Source organism: Mobula birostris, chromosome 23 (genome assembly GCF_030028105.1).
Source record: "Mobula birostris isolate sMobBir1 chromosome 23, sMobBir1.hap1, whole genome shotgun sequence".
In the NCBI taxonomy this organism is placed as follows: Eukaryota; Metazoa; Chordata; class Chondrichthyes; order Myliobatiformes; family Myliobatidae; genus Mobula; species Mobula birostris.
The window spans coordinates 57,906,237-57,931,530 of record NC_092392.1 but is presented as its reverse complement, the minus strand read 5'-3'; the positions used below and the strand labels follow the sequence as shown (position 1 = coordinate 57,931,530).

The window sequence follows — 25,294 nt, the reverse complement described above, 5'->3', positions numbered from 1 at the left end:
TGACAAAAACTGATGCATATCCAATCCCTAGGGTGGATGATTGTGTGGATAAAGTTGGAAAATTAAAGTTCCTTACAAAGATTGATTCGTTAAAAGGTTATGGGTGTGTTCCATTGAAGGACAGAGGTAGAGAGATTTCTGTATTGGTCACCCTATCGGGGTTATATGAATATAATGTTCTTCCCTTTGGGATGAAGAATGCACCAGGTACTTTCCAGCGGATGATTAATTCGGTGATTCATGGGTTAAAAGATACAGATGCCTATATTGATGATTTAGTTACTGGAAATGATACTTGGGAAGCACTAATTACTGCGGTGGAGAAACTATTTGAAAGACTTTCAAAAGCTAACTTAACTATTAACTTAGCTAAAAGTGAATTTAGTCATGCCACTGTGACCTACCTTGGTTATGTTGTGAGTCAAGGTAAATTAGCTCCTGTTCAGGCAAAAGTTCAGGCAATTTTAGAGGTACCCACTCCAACTGGTTAAAAGACTCTCAGAAGATTTTTGGGAATGGTAGGAAATTACCGTAAATTTTGTAAGAATTTTGCTGACATTGCCCTTCCATTAACTAACCTCTTGAAGAAAAGTACAAAGTTTGTTTGGACAGAGCCTTGTCAGGAAACATTTACTAAATTGAAAACTATGTTATGTCATAAACCTGTGCTCAGGTCACCTGACTTTGAAAGACCATTTCCATTAGCTGTAGATGCTAGTGATGAGGCTGCAGGAGCAGTGTTACTTCAAAGGGATGAGGGTGATGAGGTTGATTGTCCAGTAGCTTATTTTTCTAAGAAATTTAATGAGCATCAAAGAAATTATTCAACCATAGAAAACGAATTATTATCTCTTGTTCATGCTTTACAGCATTTTGATGTGTATGTTGGTACAACTCAGAAACTACTCATAGTTTATTACACCAATCATAATCCCTTAGTGTTTTTGAATAAGATGAAAAACAAAAATAGAAGGTTACTGAGTTGGAGTTTCATGTTACAGGAGTATAATATTTTGATAACTTATATTAAAGGTGAAGATAATGTGATTGCTGATTGTCTATCTAGATGTTGAATGTACAATGTAATTTTTTTTATGGAGTGGTATTTTAACATTTGTAACACTCCTATTGTATATTAGTTTGTAAGGTGCTGTATGATAATACTGTGTATATTGTGTATGTTGTAGATTTTATACATTTGTATTTTATTTTGTAAATAGTTAGTTGTTAAAAGTTTGCTCATAAAAGACAAAAATTTTCCCTTTTTGGAGGGAGGTGTTACATACCTTGTGGGTATCTTGTGACTGTCTTATGAGCATGATGTAATGGTCTTGTGTTGGTGGGGTGATGTAATTTTCCCGCCAGTGTGAGGTCACGTGATGACATGTTCCCTACAGGTATATAAAGGGGAAACCCCTGTTGTCACGCAGTTTAGTTTGTCAGTTACTTCATTATGCTGCGTATTCGTCTCATGACGCAGTTTCATTTTGGTGGAGTTTCACTTTCTATTGTAAGGTAAAATCGTTGTGCCAGCAGTTTTGCCAATCCCTGCCAGTTTTTGTGTGTTGCTCCTTTGATTTACCCTTACAGTCTAGTATTGGAGAGTGAAGACCTTACTAAAGTACGGGAACCTGAAGAATTGAGTAGAGTTGGTGTCGTTTGGCGGTTTCATAAAGGTTCGACCTTATTGAATCTTCGTTCAGGAATAGTGGCCTGCATCTGAGATAATCCTTGCAAGATTAGGAAGATTTGTGCAGTGTTCACCCACCAGGGAAAGGTCAGTTCCTTTAAGCCATTTTATTTCCTTCATTGTGAATTCTTTGGACAAAGCATCTTGGCTAGTATCAGCAGTAACGTCGAGTATTCGAAGGAATCAGTTTCAGAGGAGTCTCTCCTTACTGACTGTATAAATCACTTGGACTTTTGAATTTACCACTTTAAGACTGTGTTTAAATTTACCACTTTAAGAACTGTTCCAGAGTTGCCGTATAGCAGTTAACTTCCGGTTAAGTTAGTCGTTTGAATACTTTTCACTATTGCTGAGCAGAGTTTAATAAATGTTTATGTTTGTTTATAAAACCTGACTCAATTCTATATTCATTGTTGCTGATGACATAACACAGGAGGCTCACTTTCTCAGTCTGTATCAGGGCCCATCAGCCCTCCTGTGATGTGACTCAGTTTGCCTCTCTCCTCAGCCACCTGACATTCTACAACTTTTACTTCCCTTCTTCTATCCGTTCACTTTTCATTGCTTTTACGTTCCTTTATCTAGATGCTCATTCTCTCTCTCTCCCTCTCTCATACACACGCACAATGAACTCTACAAATTTTCCTCAAAGCAATCTTGGCCTTATCCTATTAGAGACATTTCCTTTGCCATATCCTTCCTTCCCCAACCCTCTCCCAATCTCAAACTAACCCGTAATCTCCCTTCCCCATTTCCGATGGTCTTCATCCTGTTTTTCTTTCCACAAATGCTGCCCTATCTGCTGTTGCCAGCATTTTCTTTAGCAGTTAAGGTTCCAAGCACTTGCATATTCTTTGGTTGTCATTACCATGAATACATTAACCAGCATATTAATCACATTGACAAGTGCTGGCAAGGCGACATTAGTGTGGGTGCAATGGCAATGTTCTGAAGATGTGAAAGCCTCGGGAAATAATCACCCACCCATAACTGCTTTCATACAACTTTGTGATTTGGGTAGCAGTCAGACAGCAGTTAAATGAGGCTCAGAGGGATAATAAGTCAGCCATGATGGAATGGTGGAGCAGACTTGATGGGCTGAATGCCTAATTCTGCTCCTATGTCTAATGGTCTTAAATTTGTGCTATGCTTTTATATCAACCATGTGTCAACTGACCAGAAAAGGCCAAAGGACTAGGTGGGCTTTTATAATGATCTGGTAGCTTCAGGTACTTTTACAAATTTGAGGATTGAGTTGAACTTTCTCCGTATTATTTGTGTGAACTTCCTGATTGGTAGGACTGGAATATCACCAGCAGATGGATATGGACAGAGCTAAAAGAAATAACACATTACAGACTCAATGGGATGAAAGACCTAATTTTGCTCTCATGTCTTACAATCAGATTCCTGAAACCTGAATTAACAATCAAAAGCATTCAGCAGGTCAAACAGCATCTGAAGAGAGAGAAAAATATTTAGAAGATAAGATGCTGTTCCTCAAACTTGCATCTTCATCAATTTACCTTTCTCTCCTTCCCTGCAACTTAAATTTGCTTGTTTACTAACACTTTTGGATTCTGATAACAGATCGTTTATCTGAACCATTAACTCTGTTTCCTTCTCCAGATTGAAGTAGCTCCGTCAGCAGAGGCGTTTGTGAGTCAGTGTGATCTGTTCAGATACCCCAGTCTGTTTGCTTTGAGATATTAACACACTTCTGTTGTAAACCGTTCAGAAGATATAACCTCTTCAGTGAAGTTTGTTGAGTAATTGAGTAGGCAATGCAAAGCTTCTCCAGCTACAATGACACTGCATAGTTTCATTTATAGTTAACACACCTTGTTAAACATTATCCTAATACAGAGATAAAGTTCCATTATTCACAGTACTTTACAGGAGGTCCTCTCCAACATACATCAGGATCCCATTTCCAGGTTAAAGCAAAACACAATAACAGATTACTAACTAACACCAACTCCAAGATAAAGCATCCAGGCTTCTGAGAACGGGAAAGCCGAGGATGAGAAGAGGCATTGTAATATTGCAGTCTGTAAACACAGCGCTATGGAAAATAGCTCAGCTTGAGAAGCAATGCCACCATTTGCAAGCTTATGAGTAGGTGGTTCAGCGAGTAACCCATGCAATGAGAAACTGTCCAGCAACCTTCCACTATTGTCTCAGTTCTCAGCTTCTAGACAAAACCCTCACCAGCACTGATGCACCAGCCAAACAACTGCAACTCCTCGGGGGAGGGGGCACTCAAGCAACCCTTGGTGGTGCTCCGATAATGCAATTCCTGATATCTAACAGTGGACAGCAAACTTCCGGTAATGGGAAATTTGTCCATTGAACCTGTGACAAGCGAGACCTCCTCGAGGTTCAGTAATTCCATTCATTCCCAGACAGGAACGTCTCTGAGGGAAAGAGGTTTCAGGAAACATACAGCTTTGAATTATTTAGTCATTTATTTACTTATTATTTAAAGGTTCTGCACGGAACAGGCCCTCTGGCCCAACAAGCCTCACTGCTCAGTAACCACCTACTTAACACTAGCCTAACCACAGGACAATTTGCAATGACCAATTAACCTACTAACTGGTATGTGTTTGGATGGTGGGAGGAAATCAGAGCACCCGGAGGAAACCCATGTGGTTCACAGGGAGAACGTGCAAACTCCTTATAGGCAGCAAACAACAGGAATTCTGCAGATGCTGGAAATTCAAGCAACACACATCAAAGTTGCTGGTGAATGCAGCAGGCCAGGCAGCATCTGTAGGAAGAGGTGCAGTCGACGTTTCAGGCCGAGACCCTTCGTCAGAACTAACTGAAGGAAGAGTGAGTAAGGGATTTGAAAGTTGGAGGGGGAGGGGGAGATCCAAAATGATAGGAGAAGACAGGAGGGGGAGGGATAGAGCCAAGAGCTGGACAGGTGATTGGCAAAAGAGATATGAGAGGATCATGGGACAGGAGATCCGGGAAGAAAGACAAGGGGGGGGGGGGCCCAGAGGATAGGCAAGAGGTATATTCAGAGGGACAGAGGAGAAAAAGGAGAGTGAGAGAAAGAATGTGTGCATAAAAATGAGTAACAGATGGGGTACGAGGGGGAGGTGGGGCCTTAGCGGAAGTTAAAGAAGTCAATGTTCATGCCATCAAGTTGGAGGCTACCCAGACGGAATATAAGGTGTTGTTCCTCCAACCTGAGTGTGGCTTCATCTTTACAGTAGAGGAGGCCGTGGATAGACATGTCAGAATGGGAATGGGATGCTCCAGATGTGGCCTTTTATATATTGCTCCCGATGTGGCCTTTTATATATTGGCGAGACCCGATGCAGACTGGGAGACCGCTTTGCTGAACATCTACGCTCTGTCTGCCAGAGAAAGCAGGATCTCCCAGTGGCCACACATTTTAATTCCACATCCCATTCCCATTCTGACATGTCTATCCATGGCCTCCTCTACTGTAAAGATGAAGCCACACTCAGGTTGGAGGAACAACACCTTATATTCCGTCTGGGTAGCCTCCAACCTGATGGCATGAACATCGACTTCTCTAACTTCCGCTAAGGCCCCACCTCCCCCTCGTACCCCATCTGTTACTTATTTTTATGCACACATTCTTTCTCTCACTCTCCTTTTTCTCCCTCTGTCCCTCTGAATATACCTCTTGCCCATCCTCTGGGTCCCCCCACCCCCTGTCTTTCTTCCCGGACCTCCTGTCCCATGATCCTCTCGTATCCCCTTTTGCCAATCACCTGTCCAGCTCTTGGCTCCATCCCTCCCCCTCCTGTCTTCTCCTATCATTTTGGATCTCCCCCTCCCCCTCCAACTTTCAAATCCCTTACTCACTCTTCCTTCAGTTAATCCTGACGAAGGGTCTCGGCCTGAAACGTCGACTGCACCTCTTCCTACAGATGCTGCCTGGCCTGCTGCGTTCACCAGCAACTTTGATGTGTGTTCCTTACAGGCAGCGCCAGAATTGAACTCCAAAATGCCCTGAGCTGTAACAGTGCTGCGCTAACTACTACGCTACTGTGGCACCTAATTAAATGATCTCATTTAAACATACTTAATTGTTATCTGAGTAAAATCATTGCTTTTAGATTTTCTCATTCAGTTGCTTAATGCATTTTCGGTATTGAAGATTTTAAATAGCCAGGAAGGGTAGCCAGGAAGTTGCACCTTTCCTGCAACTGCCCGTAAACATTTTGTACATTTCAATAAAACCATCGCTTATTCTTCTACACTCCAGGGAGTACAGGTCAAATCTCTTCTCACAGACCAATCTCTCCATTTCAGGAATCAATGGAGTCAGAGAGTTACACAGCCCCTCAGCTCAACTGGTCTATGCTAACCACCACGGCCCATCCAACCTAGTCTCATTTTCCAGCATTTGACCCATAACCTTACAAATCCTTAATCCATGCACCTGACCAATCCGGGGAAATTTCATTGCATTCCCTCTGTTGCAAGCACACCATCTTTAGGTTGGGATTCCAGATTGTAATATAATTTTCCAGGTGTGGTCTTCCATCGGTCTATTTAATCTCAGCAAGGAAACTATGCTGTTGTGCTCAAACCCTCTTTTGTAAAATAAAAGAGCCAGGATATCTCATTGTTCAGTGAATGATAAAAGAATTTACCAGGACCAGAAGATTAGAAGGAACGGCTTGAAAAGATGTTGGAGGCAAAGACCCTTACCATATTTAAAAAGATATGTGGATGACACTTGGAGAGCTGGGAACAGAATTCTTTTGTTTCGACCAACATGGACATGAGAGACCATAGAGTCACATCAGTCTGGTACAAAATTTTGTGAGAAAATCCCATGAATTTATCCCAACTGTGAGCAAGTAATGAGGAGATGCAACCGGTTTAAACACTTACTCCCAGAAGATCCTAATCAGTTACTTCACCCTGCTCATTCCCCAACAAGCCTAATTGGAAGTTTCTGAACTGGCTTCCCCCACCCCCAGACAGTTAACCTGATTGTTAATCATACTAGTTACACCCCACCCCTCTCTATCTATCACCCCCATCACTGCCTTGCTCTGTCGACTCTTTAAGCCACTGTCAATAATCCTGTCGACATTGTAAATATATGCTGGAATTTATTTATACGTGCAAAGTTGACTCCATGGCCATCCTTTAACCTTTAAGCTTGTTAGCTTTTTTCCCAAAGTTTATACAGTATATAATTCTTCATTTTTAATTTTTTAATTCTTTATAATTGTTTTTTGTAGCATGTCTGGCCCTGAGCAAAACATCACAGCGAATTCTAACACGTGTAAATATCTACGTTGCATCAAGCTGATCCTGGATTTTTGGAAGTGAGCCAGAGGTTAAGAGCAAGATTACTTTGTCCAGAAAGCCCACCAAGAAAAAATGCCAGGGTTCACATTGAAATTTGTTGTAGCCAGGGAATCATATCCCAGCAAAGGATCACTAGCTTCTAAGTGACCAAGTCATTCAAGCCATTCACCTGCAGTCATGAAAATAATGGAGAAAGACCAAATACAAGAAGTGCTAAAGCAAAGAGAGTTTTGTTGCACATGTAGGATGAATGTGTTTGAGCTTTACCAATTGAATTAAAAGGAAGAACGTGTGGTTTTACCTGCTTCAGATTGTCCAGCATAACCTGCTGGCAATCACCTCTTCGCCGTACCCACAGAGGAGTGCTTGTTTCAGTCTGATGGGCGCTCGGTACCCAATCAGTCTTTTGATGACTTGCAGCCAAAGGGCCTTCGACACTTTGCACACAGTCCTCGGGCTGTTGTGGCAGTTCCAGCGTCTCCTTGCCTGATGGCGTTTGCGCGCTTGTGGACTGGCCAGCTGGACTTGGGCTCTGTAAGTTATCAGACAGTGTGGGGTCCACAGCGTCACTGAGTGGACTCTCTGCCTTCCAGAATTCCCGCAACGGCTGAGGTATCAACATCTTTCGTCTCATTTTCTGAAGAGATGGAGACAAGGAGACCCTGGCAGGAGCTAACCTGTCAAACTGAAAGCAAGGGCTTTGGGAAACCTCCTGATCTGGGCTGAAAGAATACGTAAAGATGGGTAATGTCTGAGAGTTCGCCATTTTCCCATTACATTGACTTTCTAGTTGAGTCTGGTTTTCCATCTGAGGTGGACTTGTCTGTACCTCAGCGTTGTGCTTCCAGGCATCCTGATTGTCTTTCAAACCGTTATTCTCTTGAAAAAGGTTTTCATCACCTCCTAAATTCATCACCTCACATCCTTGTTCCCATGTTTCCAGATAGGTTCCACAGGGCAGATTTGGCACACTGACTTCCATGATTCATTACTTGCGAAGCCGCACCTGTTTCAGAGAAAGATATGCTTTAAGGCATGCAACATTATGTAAGTTTAATGGTTTGCTTTGCAGTATCTAAGGAGATAAGACCAAGTGAACACTGGGTATGTACGTGCTAACTGTAAAGTAACATTCTTCAACACACTTTATAGGTTTTTTCATTGCTTTGTGTGAGACTTTGGCTCCATGTTCTTTGGAAGGTGGTGACTGTGAGTTGGTTGGAGCAAGCAAACTAGGCTCGAGAGCCGGGATATCCAAGCCCCAGATTCTTCAGCAAAGTCATTGGGAAAGGGGCCATAAGTACATTTGTGCTCTTATTTCTACAATAAATATGAAATTAGGACTTTTAAAAGGAACAAGCTGACCACAGAAACTAAAGTTTCATTTTGAGTAAACAAGATTATATCATAATTTAATTTTTATATTTTTGCTTTTAAAGGAATACAATTCTATATAGTTCTTGTATTTCTCTTCTGTTTCTCAATTTTTATCAAGTTAATGTTCTTGTCCAAGACAACACCAAACAATGGAAATGTGTGTCTAGTCTGCACCATCATAATCACTGATATAAATCTAGGACACTTGTTTGTAATGTCCTAGCTGCTGAAGCTACTTTGGCAGTTTGAAGACTATTTTTAACTCTTTAAGTGTTCGTCACAGGTAAATATCACATCATTGACCAATAATTTTAGATGTTCTTCAATGGTAATCTTCCAAAATTGCTGTCCCAAAGTTTGTAATTCCACCCAGTCTCTGACCATTCTTAGAGACTACAAACTATCAGCAACTGAGCTCCTAAAAAGCCCATTGTTGAAATAAACCAAGATTCAAATAGTAACAACTGCTGACTATGGTCCTGACTACGTACAGGTATGTTAAGTTATCTCAAAATGGATACAATGGTCAGAATAGGCCAGCACGAACCTGTACCAAACACTCAGTTACTTCAGTAGTCTCAGACACCCAGATCTAAAAGTTCTCTTTTTAAGGAACTATGTAAATAATTCACTTGAAACATCGACCTATACATTTAATTATATAATGCAAGGTTTCTGTACTCATGCCATGGAAAGTTAAAGAGGTTCAATGAATATCCCACTTTCATTGGCTGGCTTCCTACAACATTGTTGGGCGTGTGAAGGAGAATGGATGAGTCACAGGGATACAGAGAAACAAGGGGACAGGAAATGGGAGTAGTGGGATTGTTCCCCAGGCAGCCGACGTAGACCCAATATGACAAATAGCCTCCTCCTGTGACACAAGGGTTTCCGCAGATGCTGGAAATCCAGAGTACCACACACACACACACACACACACACACACACAAAATACTGGAGGAACTCAACAGGTCTGGCAACATCTATGGAGAAGAATAAAGATCTGACATTTCAGGGCAAGATCCTTCATTCCTACTCACATTAAGTTTAAGATAGAAGATTGTATTCCAGAATACAAGAAAGTAGGATTGGGCTACTCAGCCCCTCAAGCCTGTCCCACCATTCAATATGGCTGATCTGATCCAGTTCTCAGTTCCTCCTCAGTCCCAGTTCCACATACCCTTCAATTCCCCAGTCCTTCAAACATCTGCATACCTGCTCTTTGAGTGCTCCTAGTGATCTATCCTCCACAGTTCCAATGCCCTCTCTTCAAAGGCCTCAGTATTAGTTACCCTGTAACTACACCCTCTTGATCAAGATGCTCCCACAAGTGGAAGCATCTCTGCCTCTGGGCCCATACTCACTGGAGTTTAGGAAAATGAGTGGGGGATCTCATTGAAACCTATCAAATATTCAAAGGTCTAGATAAGGCAGACATGGAGGGGATGCTTCCTTTAGCATCCTTCTGGGAGTCTAGACCCAGGGGGCACAGCCTCAGATACAAGGATGTCCCTGTTGAACAGAGGTGAGGAGGAATATCTTTAGCCAGAAGGTGGATCAATCTGTGAAATTCATTACCACAGACGGCTGTGGAGGCCAAGTCATTAGGAATATTTAAAGTGAAGTTGATAGGTTCTTGCTTAGTATGGGGGTCAAAGGTTAGGGGGAGAAGGTAGGAGAATGGTATTGAGAGGAACATGATGGAATGGTGGAGCAGACTCAATGGGCCAAATGGCCCAATTCTGTCCCTATGTCTTTTGGTCTTATTTACCCTGTTAATCCCTTAGAATGCCAACTCCCTTCTTCCACAATAAGTTACAGATTATGGTAACTTATAAGTTACAGATACATTTCTTATGCTGCTGAGGAATAATCAAAGTTGAGCTGCGTGTCCATTCTAAACTTAGTAAGGCTGTAGCAATACGATGGTGTAACAGTGAGTCAGTGCAAACTGGAAGATTATTGACCTGACACTATGAAATCATGGGGTCAATGTTGAATGTCCGCAGGGGTGGCCCTGCTTGATACCTCCTTATGGTGGTGCTGCCTTGCTGGTGGGTTTGGAGATCTCTTTCTCTGTCTTAGCCTCAAGGCTGTGGTACAATTCAGGGACCTGGATGACCATTTAATAGTCAACCACAATATTGAGTGAGGAGGGGTACCAAATAGGTCACATGAGTAAGGATGCCAAATTTCCTCTCTGAAGGTCATCGGTAAAGCAGTTGCTTTGTCCTCATCACTACTGGGCAATAGTTGTGTCTTTTTCTTAATTACAGATTAAGAACAAGATTTAGATTCAACAACTACCATAACAGGATTTTGAACCAGTCCCCTGATGTACAAGCCTGCTCCAGGTTAACTCGGTTAACTACTCTACTACTACTCAATCTGTAACTATCCTTTATCTAATGAGTCACACAGCATGGAAACAAATGCTTCGGCCCACCCAGTTACTGCTAACCATCGAGCATGTTACCCCATTTTATTTTTCTCTTACTCTCATCAACTCCCCCCCCCCCCCCCCGATTCTACCGCTCAGCTACACACCAGGGGTATCTTACAGTCACTAATAAAACTATGAGAGTCAATAGTGCCTAACGGGACTCCTTCCCTTGCATCTTCAGAAACAGATCTATTTCTATCTTTAATATCTCTAGTTTTCCCTTTCAGGGTTCTTTTGAAGACCCTGACCTGGAGTTACATGCTGACTTTGGTTCTTTGCGGGAATGGGACCCGCTCTCGGGGTTTCACGACTGGCCGTTATTCAATGTGCCAAGGGTGCAGCCGAAGAGCTTTGCTTGCCTTCGGAGGTCTGAGATTTCATGGCTCGGGGGGTGGGGGGGGAGGGAAATCGGAGGTCGGCGTCCTGGCAAGAGATCGATGTGTCGTGGGAGTCGGAAGATCTACAGCTATGTGCCCGGAGAACTGAGATCTTTGGGCACAGAGCCTGGAATGAGCGACGCGACGGACTTTTAACATCGTAAACCAGCTAATTGTTTGTTATGTCTCCGCTCTCGTTGTGAAATGGAGACATCTCCTTCTCCCTTATTAGGGAGAGAGAGAGCCTGTGGTATGTCGAATACCGGGTGAACGAGTAGTCTTTGGAGTACGGCAAGTCTGTGTCTTTGCTGTTGCTTTGCTGCACGCTTGAGTGCTCTGTGGTGGGTGCCGATGCTTTTTTTGCCAGTGGGGGGGTGGTGGGATTGTTGCTTGCTGCTGCTTACACGCGGGAGGGAGGGGAGCTGGGGGGAGGACTTTGGGGTTCTAACATTTAACTGTCATTCATTCTTTGAGGCACTCCTCTGTTTTCGTGGATGGTTGCGAAGAAAAAAGCATTTCAGTGTGTATATTGTATACACTTCTCTGACATTAAATGTTCCTTTGAAATCAATCATCCCCAGTTTGTGACATGTGAAGAAACTGGAGCATTCAGAGGAACCTTGCAGAGTCATAGAGGGAACAGGCAAACTCCAGGGGTCAGGTTCGAACCAGAGTTGCTGGAACTGCAAGGGAGCAGTTCTATTGTGAACTTTGTGTCCCTCATTTAAGCGGACAAAGCATACACTGGGCCCTTGCAGGATCGACTGTTACTGCTGAATCTCTCACAAAGCCAGCACAGGTTTCGATCCTTGTCAAGCGCAATACAAATTCTGGTCTCCAAGCATAAGCAATGCATATTCACGTGCTCAATCCTAGTCCTCTGTGCATCTGCTGTGTACATGCACACATCTAACTGAGCAAATGTGGCAATACCAATGGGCAGACAATGAATGACTGGCACTTTATTTAGAGATTTGGCGTGATAGCAGGCCCTTTGGCTGAACAAGCCCATATCGTCCAATTACGCCCTTGTGACCAATTAACCATAGGTCTTTGCAATATGGTAGGTAACTGGAACACCCTGAAGAAACTCATTGTGAGAACATACAAGCCCCTTACAGACAGTGATGGGCAATGAACTTGGGTCACTGGTGCTGATATGCTAACCACTACACGATCATCCTGCCCTAAAATCTATGGAAAACACAAGGCTCAGGAGCAGACAGCCACAGAGATGATTGCGGCTGGAAGAAAACTAACCTAGTGATCGGGATGAGATTAGGGAGAGATCTGGGTGGACGAAGGACAGAAGTAAGGTAGGGCGGGAATCACAAAGACTTATCAGAGGCTTGAAGCCTGCTCTAGAGCTTACAAAAGGCACTAGTCTGGAGGAATCACACATTGGTCCCCGTCAGTGCAAGTTCCTTAACTTTCATACCCGTAGTGATCACCTCCACCTCTTTCCCTCCTGTCCTCAAAAACCCTCCTCATCAGCTATGGTCTGGAGGGTCCCCACTACTTGCCTGGCTTCTCCTGAGCATTTCCTCAGTACTTTTCCCCCATCACCTCCTTCCACCCTCAGTCAGATCCGGTCTCCTTCCCCACAATCACATCAGAATTCACTCTCAACCTTTCCAATGCCTCAACCCCTCTCCCACAATTCTCAAAGCACCTTTCATTTTCTGAACTTCCTGTAGACACCCTTGGGCCATCATACACCCCATCAGTATCCTGTCTGTCCCTGTGTCCCGAATGTCCCATCCACGATCCCTTCCTGTTTCTCACTGTCTCCCCCCCGCCCCCACGTCCCCATTATCATGTCGATCGTCTACGAACGGTCTCTATGCAGTTCTGTCATACTCCACACAAGTCCTTGGAGTGCGGTTGTGAAAGAATATCAGATTATCAAGGCCCCAGCATCATCAAAGTAACCAATCCATGCACTGCAGACCTGCAGACTTTCATACCACTACACAGCACACAGCCCACCCCACATCACAGCAAGAAGCTGACTTCCCTCAGCAAACTGAAGGTGAGAGACAGGAAGTTTAGAGTGGAGCTGCAGGACAAGCCTTTCTTCAATGTACAAAGAATTGCTGGGGGGGGGGTGAAACGGGCTGTCAAGTGTAGGAAGCAGGTACAATAGCGGCAATTAAGAGGGTTTTTAGATACACGTGTGACCAAGCAGAAAATAGAGAAATTTGGATTAAGTGTAAGAAGAAGAGATTTAGTTTAATTTGGCTTTGTGTTCAGCACAGACATCGTGGGCCAGGTGGCCTCTTCCTGAGCTGCAGTGTTTTATGTTCGACATTATTTCTGCCATAGTCAAAGGAAGTATTTTTAACTCACTGTTAGTAAGAGGAGAAAGTGTTTACTATTCATTGTCTTGCTCATGATAGACTTGATCTGATCTTTTATCTCTCTAATCCCCTGGATTGAATTTATTCCCTTCTGAGTTTTTCATTCAAGATTTTATTCCTGGCTTCTGCTACCTTCACACTCTGCTGGTACACTGCAAGTAGAGGTAGATGGCTGAATTTAGTAATAGCTCTTTTTACCACTTTGGCTGAGAAGTTGCTGAATCAACTTCAGGTTGCAAGGTTAAGGTCCGTCTGCAAAACCCAGTGTGCAGCTCAAACAATGTAACAGTAGCGTGTCAACAGAGAGCTGCAGTTTCAGATGGGGTGTAATGGGTAATGTAAAATATCAGCAGAATAGCCGGGGAATCACAACCAATGGACTCACTTTCAAGGACTCTTCATCTCATGTTCTCAATATTTATAGTTTATTCATTATTATTGTTTCTTCTTTTTGTACTTGCAGTTTGTTGTCACCTGCACTTTGGTTGAACGCCCTAGTTGGGTGGTCTCTCATTGATTCTATTTGAGTTATTATTCTATAGATTTGTTGAGTATGCCCATAAAAATGAATCTCAGGGCTGTATATGGTGATGTATGTACTTTGATAATAAAATATACTTTGAATCACAAACAGACCTTATGGCATCATTACACAGTTGAAACTTGCTGGATGTAAATTGACCGCCATGATTCTTACAGTGAAATAGCGACTACTTTTTGATTGACAGTGAAGTGCTTTGAGATATTCCGAGGTCAGAAAGACTAGATTGATGTTTGCATTCCTTTTTTGTTAAAAGCTTCATTTGCTCATCAATAGATAATTAAGCTTTAGTCTTTTACAAGTGCATATTGGTTTAGTGCAGTACTAAATATTTCTTTGCATTGAACAGTAAAGTACAGAAACAGGCCCTTCAGCCTGGAAAATTGAGTCAAACCAATTAAATTAGTACTCAAATTGCCAACTAAACTAAACCCTTCTGCTACACACTGTCCATTTCCTTCCATTTCCCTCATTCATGTGCCTAGCTAAACATTTCTTAAACATTCCCCAATGTAACTGCCACTACCACCACCCCAGGCACCCACTGGGTAGTTTGTCTGGTTGCACGAAATGCTGGAGGAACTCAGCAGGTCAGGCAGCGTCAATGGAGAGGAATAAACAGTCAATGTTTTGGGCTAAGACCCTTCATCGGGATGCTGCCTGACCTGCTGAGTTCCTCCGGCATTTTGAGTGTGTTACTCTGGAGAATCTGCAGAATCTCGTATTTACAGTTGGCCTGGTTGTCTGCCCGTTAGACCATTACGGCATTGAGGTTAGTGCTATATGTTACCATATTCTCTCTTGAGGTTCAATTTCTTGCAGGCATTTACAGGAAAATAAAGAAATACAACAGATTTTTACAAAAAACTATACATAAACAAAAGCTGACCAAAACCAGTGTGCAAAAGACAAACTGCACCAATAAAAATCATACTGAGAACATGAGCTGTGAAGAGCCCTTGAAAGTGAGACTGCAGATCACAGAATCAGTTCAGAGCTCTGGTGAGTGAAGTTAACCATTTCGGTTCAGGAGTCTAATGGTTGCAAGGGTAATAACTGTTCCTGAACCTAGTGGTCTGGGACCCAAGGCTTCTGTACCTCCTGTCCAATGGTAGTAGTGAGAATGATAGTAGTGAGCATGATCTGGATGGTGGGAGTCCTTGATGGGAATGGTCCTTGTAAATGTGCTCACTGATGGGGGCTGAGGGGATACTTTGCCTGTGATGGACTAGACTGTATCCACCACTTTTCTGTCCAGAGCATTGGTGCTTCTATACTAGGTTGTGATGCAACCAGGTCGGATATGCTCCACTATGCAACTGCAGAAGTTTGTCAAAGGTTTTGGTGACATGACAAACCTACGCAAAGTAGAGGCATTCTTGTGCACTCTTTGTGATGAGACTTGTGCACTGGTCCCAGGATAGATCCTCGGATATGTTGATGCCAAGGAATTTAAAGCTACTGATCCTCTCGACCTCAGTTCCTCACTTGACGATTGGCTTATGGACCCCTAGTTTCTTCCTTCTGTAGTTGCTAATTAGCTCTTTGATTTTGCTGATGTCAGGTAAGAGGTTGTTGCTGTGGCACCACTCAACCTGATTTTCAGTCTGCCTCACAACGGGATTCTGCAACTAAAGTGACAGAATACTTTGTAAAGTTCTTGTTGCACAGAATGGTTGGCCTAGGTTTTGCAGATCAAGCTGCCTAACCTGACACAATATTTTGAATAGGTGATTGAAGTAGGCAGCAAATGATATCCAGGACTTCCAGCAGGCAACGTTAAATAAAAATGAAGATAAAAGAATAGGATGGGTGTCACTGTGGTGGAGCCTGACAGCTCCAGCAACCTGGTTGAATCCTGACCTCTATGTCGTCATTGTGGAGTTTTTACGTTGTTCTGTGGCCATGTGGGTTTCCTCTGTGTGTTGCAATGTCATGCAGGTTGGTAGGTCACTAATAAATCAGTGTAAATTACCCCCAGGGTAGGAGGGTGGTTGGTGATTCAGGGGAAGTTCATGGGAAGGTGAGAGTGAATAACCTGGAGAAAATGTGGGAGAATGAAATTGATGGAGTAGCTCAGAGAGCCAACATAGATAGACTCAATAGGCTCCTATATCATTAATAAATATTAGATTTGAAAATTGAAGGCAACATACCAAACATACAGAAGGAAGGTTAAAGGCGAGTACACAGTTTACAGGCCTGTAACTAAACGAAAATGTTGGAGGTACTCGGAAATTCAGATGGCCTCTGTGGAGAAAGGAACACCATTAGCTGTCTTTCACTGCTTGGCAGGATGCATCGTAACCACGTTTATAAATGGTGTGGTGGGAAAAGGGGCCACATAACCAAGTTCACTAATAATGCTAAAATAGACAGAACTGTAAATATTTGTGAGGGGAAACAAAGTTACAAAAGGGGTTTTAGCAGACGGAGCAAGTGGGGAAAAAATTGCGGTCAACGGATCTGAACCCATGTAATTATGAGATTATTCATTTTCAACCTAAGAGTGTCACAGACACAGTGCTTCCTAAGTAGTGGAAAACTAGAAGCAGGAAATGCCAAATCAGAAGATGCCCAGAGACTTTGGGTGATGGGGAAGAGGGTTGGGGTTCACAAAGAATATCAGAAATAGAAGCTAACTCCAATTTCTTACTGAGAGGTAGTTCTTCTATCTAGTGAATGGAGCACAATACTATAGTTCTGGCGTACCATGGCATCACACCGTAGGAAGGATATTTGGTTTGAAAGTGAGTGCAGCAAGCATTAGAATGCCAGGAGGGATCATCAAAACTGGCTATCCTCCTTGGAGTTTAAGCTACTGTGATCTGACTGAAGTTTAAGATAATAAGGGGAAGCGTAAATAAGATAAGAGTGCATTTCACTCTTCCTGACGTTCACTGCTGGGTCTCCCAACCCCAGCATCATGAAGTTCACAGGTTACTGAAATAGCTGGTCCACAGGACTACATAACAAGTTTCACGACACATGCTGGTGATAGTAAATCTGATTCAATTCTGATATAATGACTACATAAGCAAGGGATTCTAGCGAATGACTTACTTTTTGACATTCCCAAAGCTTTCCAACAACTGCAGGCACTAGTTACTACTGTAGTCAAATGCAAAACTATAAAATCAAACCAAATGTGATTACATACTGATGCAAAGGCCAATCTAGATTTCTTACTTTAGATTAAGAGCCACGCCTAGATGAACAACTGCACGGAATGCTTGGCCATCTAAATACAATTTAAAGAGACATTAAATAGCTTTTCTCTAAAGAGCCTGGTGCCAATTAAGTAGAACAGCATATAAGCAAATGATCAAAGGTGAGAAAAGGGTAATTTTGACTTTATATGGTTTAACAGTCAATTCTATATGTCTCTCATGGATCTGAACAGCAAATACCATTATTACCCATTTCACTTTACCATATAAACTCAAAGTTCCTAAACACCTCTCAGAGCATTACAGCTTTAAGATTATGGCAATAGATATGGTGCAGGTTACATCTCAAATTATTAAATACTTTACATTTTCTTTAAAGAACTGATGACAACCTTGCGTAACCCTGGCTGTATAACTACTCACATGATGGTTTCAACATTAAAGAATCCAAATACAGAATGCAACAGAGGCAAAAAATCATATTCTGTCATGAGTTTACTTTATGTTACTTTATGCTCTAGGTTATAATAATTTTTTTTTTACAATACTTATTCAACTGATGTGGACTTTTCAGGCTCAGCCAGCATTTAACTGCCCATCCTTAATTGCCTTTGATAAGGTGCTTCTGAACTGCTCCAGTCACATATGCCACATATTGACAGCATATTAACAGTCCACCAGCTGCTCAGGCAATATAAAGCTTAGAGATTGTCCTTGGTAAAGAAGCCTGAAGCCCCACACTAACAGCTTGAAGAGGAGCTACTTCCTTTCACCCATTTAGTTCTTGAACCAACCTGCACAACTCTAATCACTTCCTTGATACAGCACCACTCTCAGAAGCAGGCCTATTATTACCGTACTGACGTATGTCATGAAATGGGTTGTTGCAGCAGCACTACAGTGCAATATGTAAAATATACTATAAATCATGATAAGGAAATATATTAAAATTAAGTAAGTAGTGCAAAGGAGAGCAAATGTACTGAGGTAGTGTTCATGAGGTCATGGTCCATTCAGAAATCTGTTGGCAGAATGGAAGAAGCTGTTCCTAAAACACTGTGCATCTTCAAGATCCTGTATCTCCTTAGAAGAGAGCTTGATCACCTTGCACTGCAATAGATTTTGACTTTCTATTCAAATTGTGCTCTTGCTTATATAATTTATGTTTTTCTTATGAATATTGTGTCTCTAATGCTGCTGCAATCAAGTTTTTCATTCTATTTGTATATACACGTGCATATGACAATCATCTCCTCGTCACTGACCATCAATGCACCTCTGGGCTGTATGCTCTATGTTCTCTATGTCTATTATTCTGTGGCTAAGCAGAGCTCCAAAGACATCTACAAATTTGCTGATGATATTGGTGGTGTTGGCAGAATCACGCTTGGTGATAAGGAGGTGTACCGGAATGAGAAAGGTCAATAGGTCCCGAAACAACAACCTTGAACTGAACATTTAAGGAAGTGATTGTGGACTTTAGGAGGGCGAAGTCATGCAAACATGCACCTGTCCTCATTGAAGGGTTTATGGTGGATAGGATGACAAGCTCCACATCTCTGAGTGTCAACAATGCAGAGGATCTCCCCAAGGCCCAAAACACAGATGCAACCATGAAGATGGCGGACCAGCATCTCTACTTCCATAGAAGTTTAAACTGATTTGGCCTATCACCAAAGACCCTGACAAACCTCTACAGATGTACAGTTGGAAGCATTCTGACCGGTTGCATCATATATTGGTTTAGGAACTCTAATGTATAGGACCACAAGAGGTGGTCTCAGCCAGTTCCATTAAGTGTATAACTCTCCCCACCAACGAGGGCATCTACAGGAGGCAATGACTCTTGAAGGTAATATCCATCATTTAAGATCCCCACCATCAGGACCTACTCATTGCCACCATCAGGACTCTTCTCATTTCCACCATCAGGATCTTCTCCTTGCTTCCCTCAGGACCTTCTCATTGCCACCATCAGGACCTACTCATTGCCACCATCAGGACTCTCCTCATTTCCACCATCAGGACCTTCTCATTTCCACCATCAGGACTCTCCTCATTTCCACCATCAGGACCTTCTCATTGCCACCATCAGGACCTACTCATTGCTTCCCTCAGGACTCTCCTCATTTCCACCATCAGGACCTTCTCATTTCCACCATCAGGACTCTCCTCATTTCCACCATCAGGACCTTCTCATTGCTTCCCTCAGGACCTTCTCATTGCCACCATCAGGACCTTCTCATTGCCACCATCAGGACTCTCCTCATTTCCACCATCAGGACCTACTCATTGCCACCATCAGGACCTACTCATTTCCACCATCAAGACCTTCTCATTGCTTCCCTCAGGACCTTCTCATTGCCACCATCAGGACCTTCTCATTGCTTCCCTCAGGATCTTCTCATTGCCACCATCAGGACCTTCTCATTGCTTCCCTCAGCAGGAGCTACAGGAGCCAGAAGACTCGTGCCTCATGGTTCAATAACTGCTTCTCCTTCACTGCCATCACGTTTTCGAAACAACATGAAAAGCCCCGATTCCACATCGGATTATATTTCCTTCAACTTGCACTAATGTTCCTTCGTTTTCTTTTGATATTCTGTCATGCATAATTTATGTTACTTTAGCTTGATGCAACTTATGTTGTTATGTTTGTAATTTACTGTGCTGCAGTTGCAAAAATCTGATTTTATGGCATTTATACCCAGCATACCCAGGACAATAAACTTGAAAATCAAAACTTGACAAACATGTTGACTAGACATGGTCACAGATATTTCTTTCATCACTGAGATTTTTCTCCTGAGTTTGACTGTAGACATTAGTCTTTGTGTCCCAGAAACTAGTACACATAGATTCAAGCAACACACATCAAAGTTGCTGGTGAACGCAGCAGGCCAGGCAGCATCTCCAGGAAGAGGTACTGTCGATTCACATAGATTCAAATCCAGCCTTCCACCTCTTCCTCAGGCAGCTCATTCGATCTACTCACCTTCCACTGTGTGGAAAAAGTTGACCCTCTTGTCCCTTTTAGTTCTTTCCCTTCTCACCCTAAATCTATGCTCCTTGGCTTTGGACTCCTTTGCCCTGGAGAAGACTGTTACTGTCCACCTTATCTACTGCCTCTCATGCTTCATTCTCCTGTGTGCCAAGGAATGAAGACCCAGCCAGTTACTGTCTCCCTATAACTTGTGCCCTTTTGTGGCAATATCCTTGTAAATTTTTTCTGCACTTTTTCCAGTTTAATTGAATATTTCCTTAACAGGGTGACCAAAACTGTATGCAGTACTTCAAATATGGTCCCACCAAAAAATTGTACAACTACTACATAATATGAAAGTTCAAAGTTCAAAAATGTATTATCAGAGTATATTCATGTCACTACACACAACCTTGAAATTCTTTTTCTGTGGGCATTCTTAGCAAATCCATAGCACAGTAGCTGTAAACATTGTGAACTATAAACTAAACAAACTGTGCAAATACAGATATAAATAAAAAGCAAAGGTACCTCACATCTGGAGTTTCTCTGGTTAGCGGACGATTTCCCTCCACGCCTCTCTGACGTAGTGGGGAACTGCATACGAGGCAAGTTACAGCAGCCTTCTGCCGGGTGAGTTTCCAAAGAGGTCACCAGCTCGTAATTTGAGCTCAGGACCTTTCGTCCCGAAGTCCGGCACTGATGCCACTATGCCACCAGCCGGGTCACAGATATAAATGTATAGCAATAAATAATGAGCATTAAATAACAATATAACAGAATCTTTAAATGAGTCGATAGATGAGTGCAGTTATCCCCTTTTGCTCAAGAGCCTGATGGATGAGGGGTAGAAACTTTTCTTGAACTTGGTGGTGCGAATCCTGAGGTTATGGTGAGAAGGCGGGGGAGTGGGACTAAATGGGAGAATGGATCAGCTCATGATAAAATGGCGGAGCGGACTCAATGGGCCAAATGGCCGACTTCTGCTCCTTTGTCTTATGGTCTTATGGCTCCTCTGCCTGATGGCAGTAGCGGGAAAAGAGCATGGCCTGGGTGGTGAGGGTCTTTGTTGATGGGTGCTGCTTTTCTATGCCAACGTTTTATGTAGATGTGCTCAATACTTGGGAGGGATTTACCCGTGATGTAGTGGGCTGAATCCATTACCTTTTTTAGGATTTTCTGCTCAAAGGCATTAGTGTTCCCATACCAGATCGTAATGCAGCCAGCCAGCACACTTTCCACCACATATATATAAAATTTGCCAAGGTTTTCGATGACATGCCGAACCTCAGCAGACTCCTGAGGACGTAGAGGCACTGTCATGCTTTCTTTGCAATAATATTTATACGATGGGTCCAGGACAGGCTCTCTGAGATAGTGAGACCCAGGAATTTTAAGTTACTGACCCTCTCCACCTCTGACCCTCTGATGATTACTGGCTCATGGACCTCTGGTTTCCCTCTCCTGAAGTCTACAATCAGTTCCCTGGTCTTATTGACATTGAATGAGAGGTTGTTGTTATGGCACCACTCAGACAAGTTTTCAATCTCCCTCCTGTGTGCTGAGTCATCACCCCTTTGATACAGCCCACAACAGTGGGGTCATCAGCAAACGTGTATATGGTGTTGGAGCTGTATTTAGTCACACAGTCGTAGGTGTAAAGTGAGTAGAGCAGGGGGCTAAGTACTCGTTCCTGTGGTGCTCCAGTGCTGATGGAGATTGTGGAGGAGATGTTTTTGCCAATCTGAACTGACTGGGGTCTACAAGTGAGGAAATCCAGGATCCAATTGCACAAGGGGCTATTGAGACCCAATTCTTGTACTCAGTGCTATGACTGACGCAGGACAGCATGCTAAATGCCTTTTTACTACACTGTCTACCTGTTTTGCTACTTTCAACAAGCTATGCTCTTGCACTCCAAAGTCTCTCTGTTCCAGTATGCTCTATAGTGCTCTACTATTTACAGAACAAGTCCCGCTTTGGTTTGATTTTCCAAAACGCGTTACCTCACACTTATCTGTATTAAAACTCATTTGCCAGTCCTCAGCCCACTTCCCTAACTGATCAAGGATAACCTTCTTCATTATCAATGACAACACCTTAGTTTGCAAACTTGCTGAGCAGACCTTATGCATTTGCATCCAAATGTTGTGTATATATAACAAACAACAAGGGTCCCAGCACCGGCCCCTGTGGCACAATACAAGTCACCAACCTCCATGCTGGCAGGCAATCTTCAGCCTCCACCCTTGGCTTCCTACATCCGAGACAATTTCAAATCTACCCACCCAGCTCTCCTTGGATTCATGGGACCTCACCTTCCACCACTTGTGCAGCACAGTAGTGTAGCAGTTAGTGTGACACTAGTACATATCCAACGATTATCGTTCAATTCCCACCAGTGTCTGTAAGGAGTTTGTACATTCTCCCAGTGATCACCTGGCTTTTCGCTGGGTGCTTCCAGATTCCAGATATGGGTTAGGTTTAGTAAGAATGGGTATGCTATGTTGGCACTGGAAAGCATGGCCCCAGCACAATCCTTGGACTGTGTTGGTCACTGATAGAAATGATGTATTTTGCTGTATGTTACAATGTACATGTGACAAATAAAGCCAATCTTTAGATCCCTGGAGCTGTTACATCAGCTTACAGGGAGCACCTGAGAGAACAAATGCCACAACACCAAACTGCCTCGAAGGGCCGCAAGAAACTACCAGCTACCAAGGCTGACAGGCAGTGCAAGTCCAGGTCATCGGACAACTCGAGGCACACGCCCTAGAACCAATTCATCACTGATGTTGCATTCTGATATGACACTACGTGCTCAAGAAAATACATACAGTACCGGTGTCCAAAGAGTAGGGTCTGTTTGACGGTCAGTTGGCTGTGCTTTAAGCAGGTGAGGTTGGTATCTGATAAAATGCCCCAGATCAGAAGCTGAACTCAGTACCTTCTGTTTACAACAGGAACCACTCCACTTCGCTTAGTATCCCAGAACTAGCCCAAAAGCAATAAATTATGGCCAACACCATGGTGATAACATTAAATCTTTTTGCATGATCCTTCTTGCAAAAAGGTTTAATGTTTCTAAAATAAAATCAGCCTACAAACATGTTTAGCTCAAGAAAACAATTGGTTGAATATGAAAACGGACTCAAAAATGCCTCAGGACTCGCAGCTCCGGGTTCAGGAGTAAGTTCAATCCCTCAACCATCAGGCTTTTGAACCGGAGCGGTCACTTGTCCGTCACTAACTGTTCCCACAATCCATGGATTCACTCTCAATGACTCTTCGTCTCATTTTCTCGATATTTATTGCTTATTTTTTTGTTAGCTTATGTATTTATTTTCTTTCTTTTTAGATTTGCACAGTTTGTTGTCTTTTGCACGCAGGCTGTCCGCCTTGTTGGTGCGGTCTATCGCTGACTCTACCACGGTCATTGGATTTATTGAGAGCGGCCGCAGGAAAATGAATCTCAGGGTTGTAGATGATGTACTTTGATAATAAATTTACTCTAAACTTTGAAAACACGGTGCTGGTCAGTTATTCTGAGAGTGATGTTGTCGGCAGGTAAACGCTCTCTCCCGGGACGCCGGAGCGAACCCCGTGTTCATCTGAATCACGTCCCGGGTCCCGCGGTCCTTCACCTGCGCCTGTGAGGAGAACGAACGCTCGGACTGTCACGCAATCGGCTGGAGTGGAAATCGGTGCCGCAGCCGTGTGACACTCCGCGGATGGTGTGGGGGTGCAGTCCGAATCCAGCGGTACCCAGACTCGGTGAATGGCCAACCAAGCATCTGTTTAAACTGGCTCGCTCCTAACCCTGACACTGAACAAAACCACAAATGACAAAGATTAAGCATAAGGCACAGATTATCTAGCATTTCCTAGCCTAATCGTTTGGTCACGTTGTCTTTTTAAAGCACTTTCACACAAATGTGTAAGATCCACAAACCTCGATCCGCTCTGTGCTGCCGGGGAGATCCGACTGACGCCGGCTCGGAGCAGAGAATCTCGAACAAGGGGGAAGCGGCGGCGAGTCCAAGACTAGGCTGCGGGGTGGAGCCGGGGAGACTGAGGGAGGAGACTAGACCAGGGAACTGGGCGAAAGGGGCAGTAACGAGAGGTTAAGTCCGCTGCGAGTTTACTTGGCAACGCTCTGCGGCTCATCTGCGACAAACAGCAACTAGACCTTTGTACTGACTATGAACTCCCGTTGGGGTAACTCTTATCAGCGTTACCTTCAGTCACTTCACCATCTGATGTTTGCAATACAGTATTTCTCTTTTTTCCCTGTCACTAACCGGAAGCAAGGTATCAGTTACACAGTGCCTGATTGTTCCACTTATCTTTTTCGTTCGTCTCTTCATTGCGTATTTTTGATGCAATGATACCGCCCTCTGTCCTCCTCTCGCCGAACAGTGTTTAGGTGTTTGCTGTTTGTTATTTTGTAATCGATTTCTGTCTCCAGCCTACCTGAGCTGTTAAAAGCTAATCGTGTCGTACACCTTCTAAACAGAAACAAATCGTTTTGCAAATCAAAGCAATATGAACATTTACAGTTAATACGATAGCGTTCACCCTGCAGCTTGAGAAGCAGAAGTTAAAGTCAAATGTATCAGCATTACCGTGGAGTAAACGGAATTACTGAGGCATGAGAAAGCAGCAGGGTTGGAAAGCTTTTAAAAACCAACAGAAGGCAATTAAAAAGCCACAAGGAGAGAAGCAATGAAATATGAAGATAAGGTAGCCAATAGCATTAAAGAGGTTATCAAAAATTTTATCTGCTATGTAGAGTAAAAGGCAAGCATGGACATTGGACTGCTGGAAAATGATGCTGGAGGTGTAGCCACGGGAACAAGAAAATGGTAGATGCATTTAATAATTATTTTGTACCAACTTCTCTAGAATATAAAAGGAAGGGTGTAATGCTGAGGCGTTATAAGATATTGATCAGAACGCACTTGGGGTACTGTGAGCAGTTTTGAGCCCCTTATCTATGAAAAGTTGTGCTGTCATTGGAGAGTGTCCGGAGGAGGT

At 43.1% G+C, this 25,294-nt stretch overlaps 1 protein-coding gene across 3 annotated transcripts in view; it reads right to left on the bottom strand.

The window, feature by feature from the left end:
* The window catches only part of plekhg7 (pleckstrin homology domain containing, family G (with RhoGef domain) member 7), a 109,151-nt gene extending 84,711 nt beyond the window's left edge, over window positions 1-24,440 (bottom strand). For 2 of the 3 annotated variants that reach the window (XM_072241647.1, XM_072241649.1), the window contains exons 1-2: window positions 24,210-24,440; window positions 7,305-8,009 (exon numbers count right to left, since the gene is read on the bottom strand). In XM_072241647.1, the coding sequence (XP_072097748.1) occupies window positions 7,305-7,985 (681 nt within the window). In that variant the 5' untranslated portion in view covers window positions 7,986-8,009; window positions 24,210-24,440. Of the gene's footprint in view, window positions 1-7,304; window positions 8,010-23,901; window positions 24,084-24,209 lie in introns of all 3 variants that reach the window. The other variant, XM_072241648.1, reaches the window with a different exon arrangement.
* Window positions 24,441-25,294: the final 854 nt, after the last annotated feature.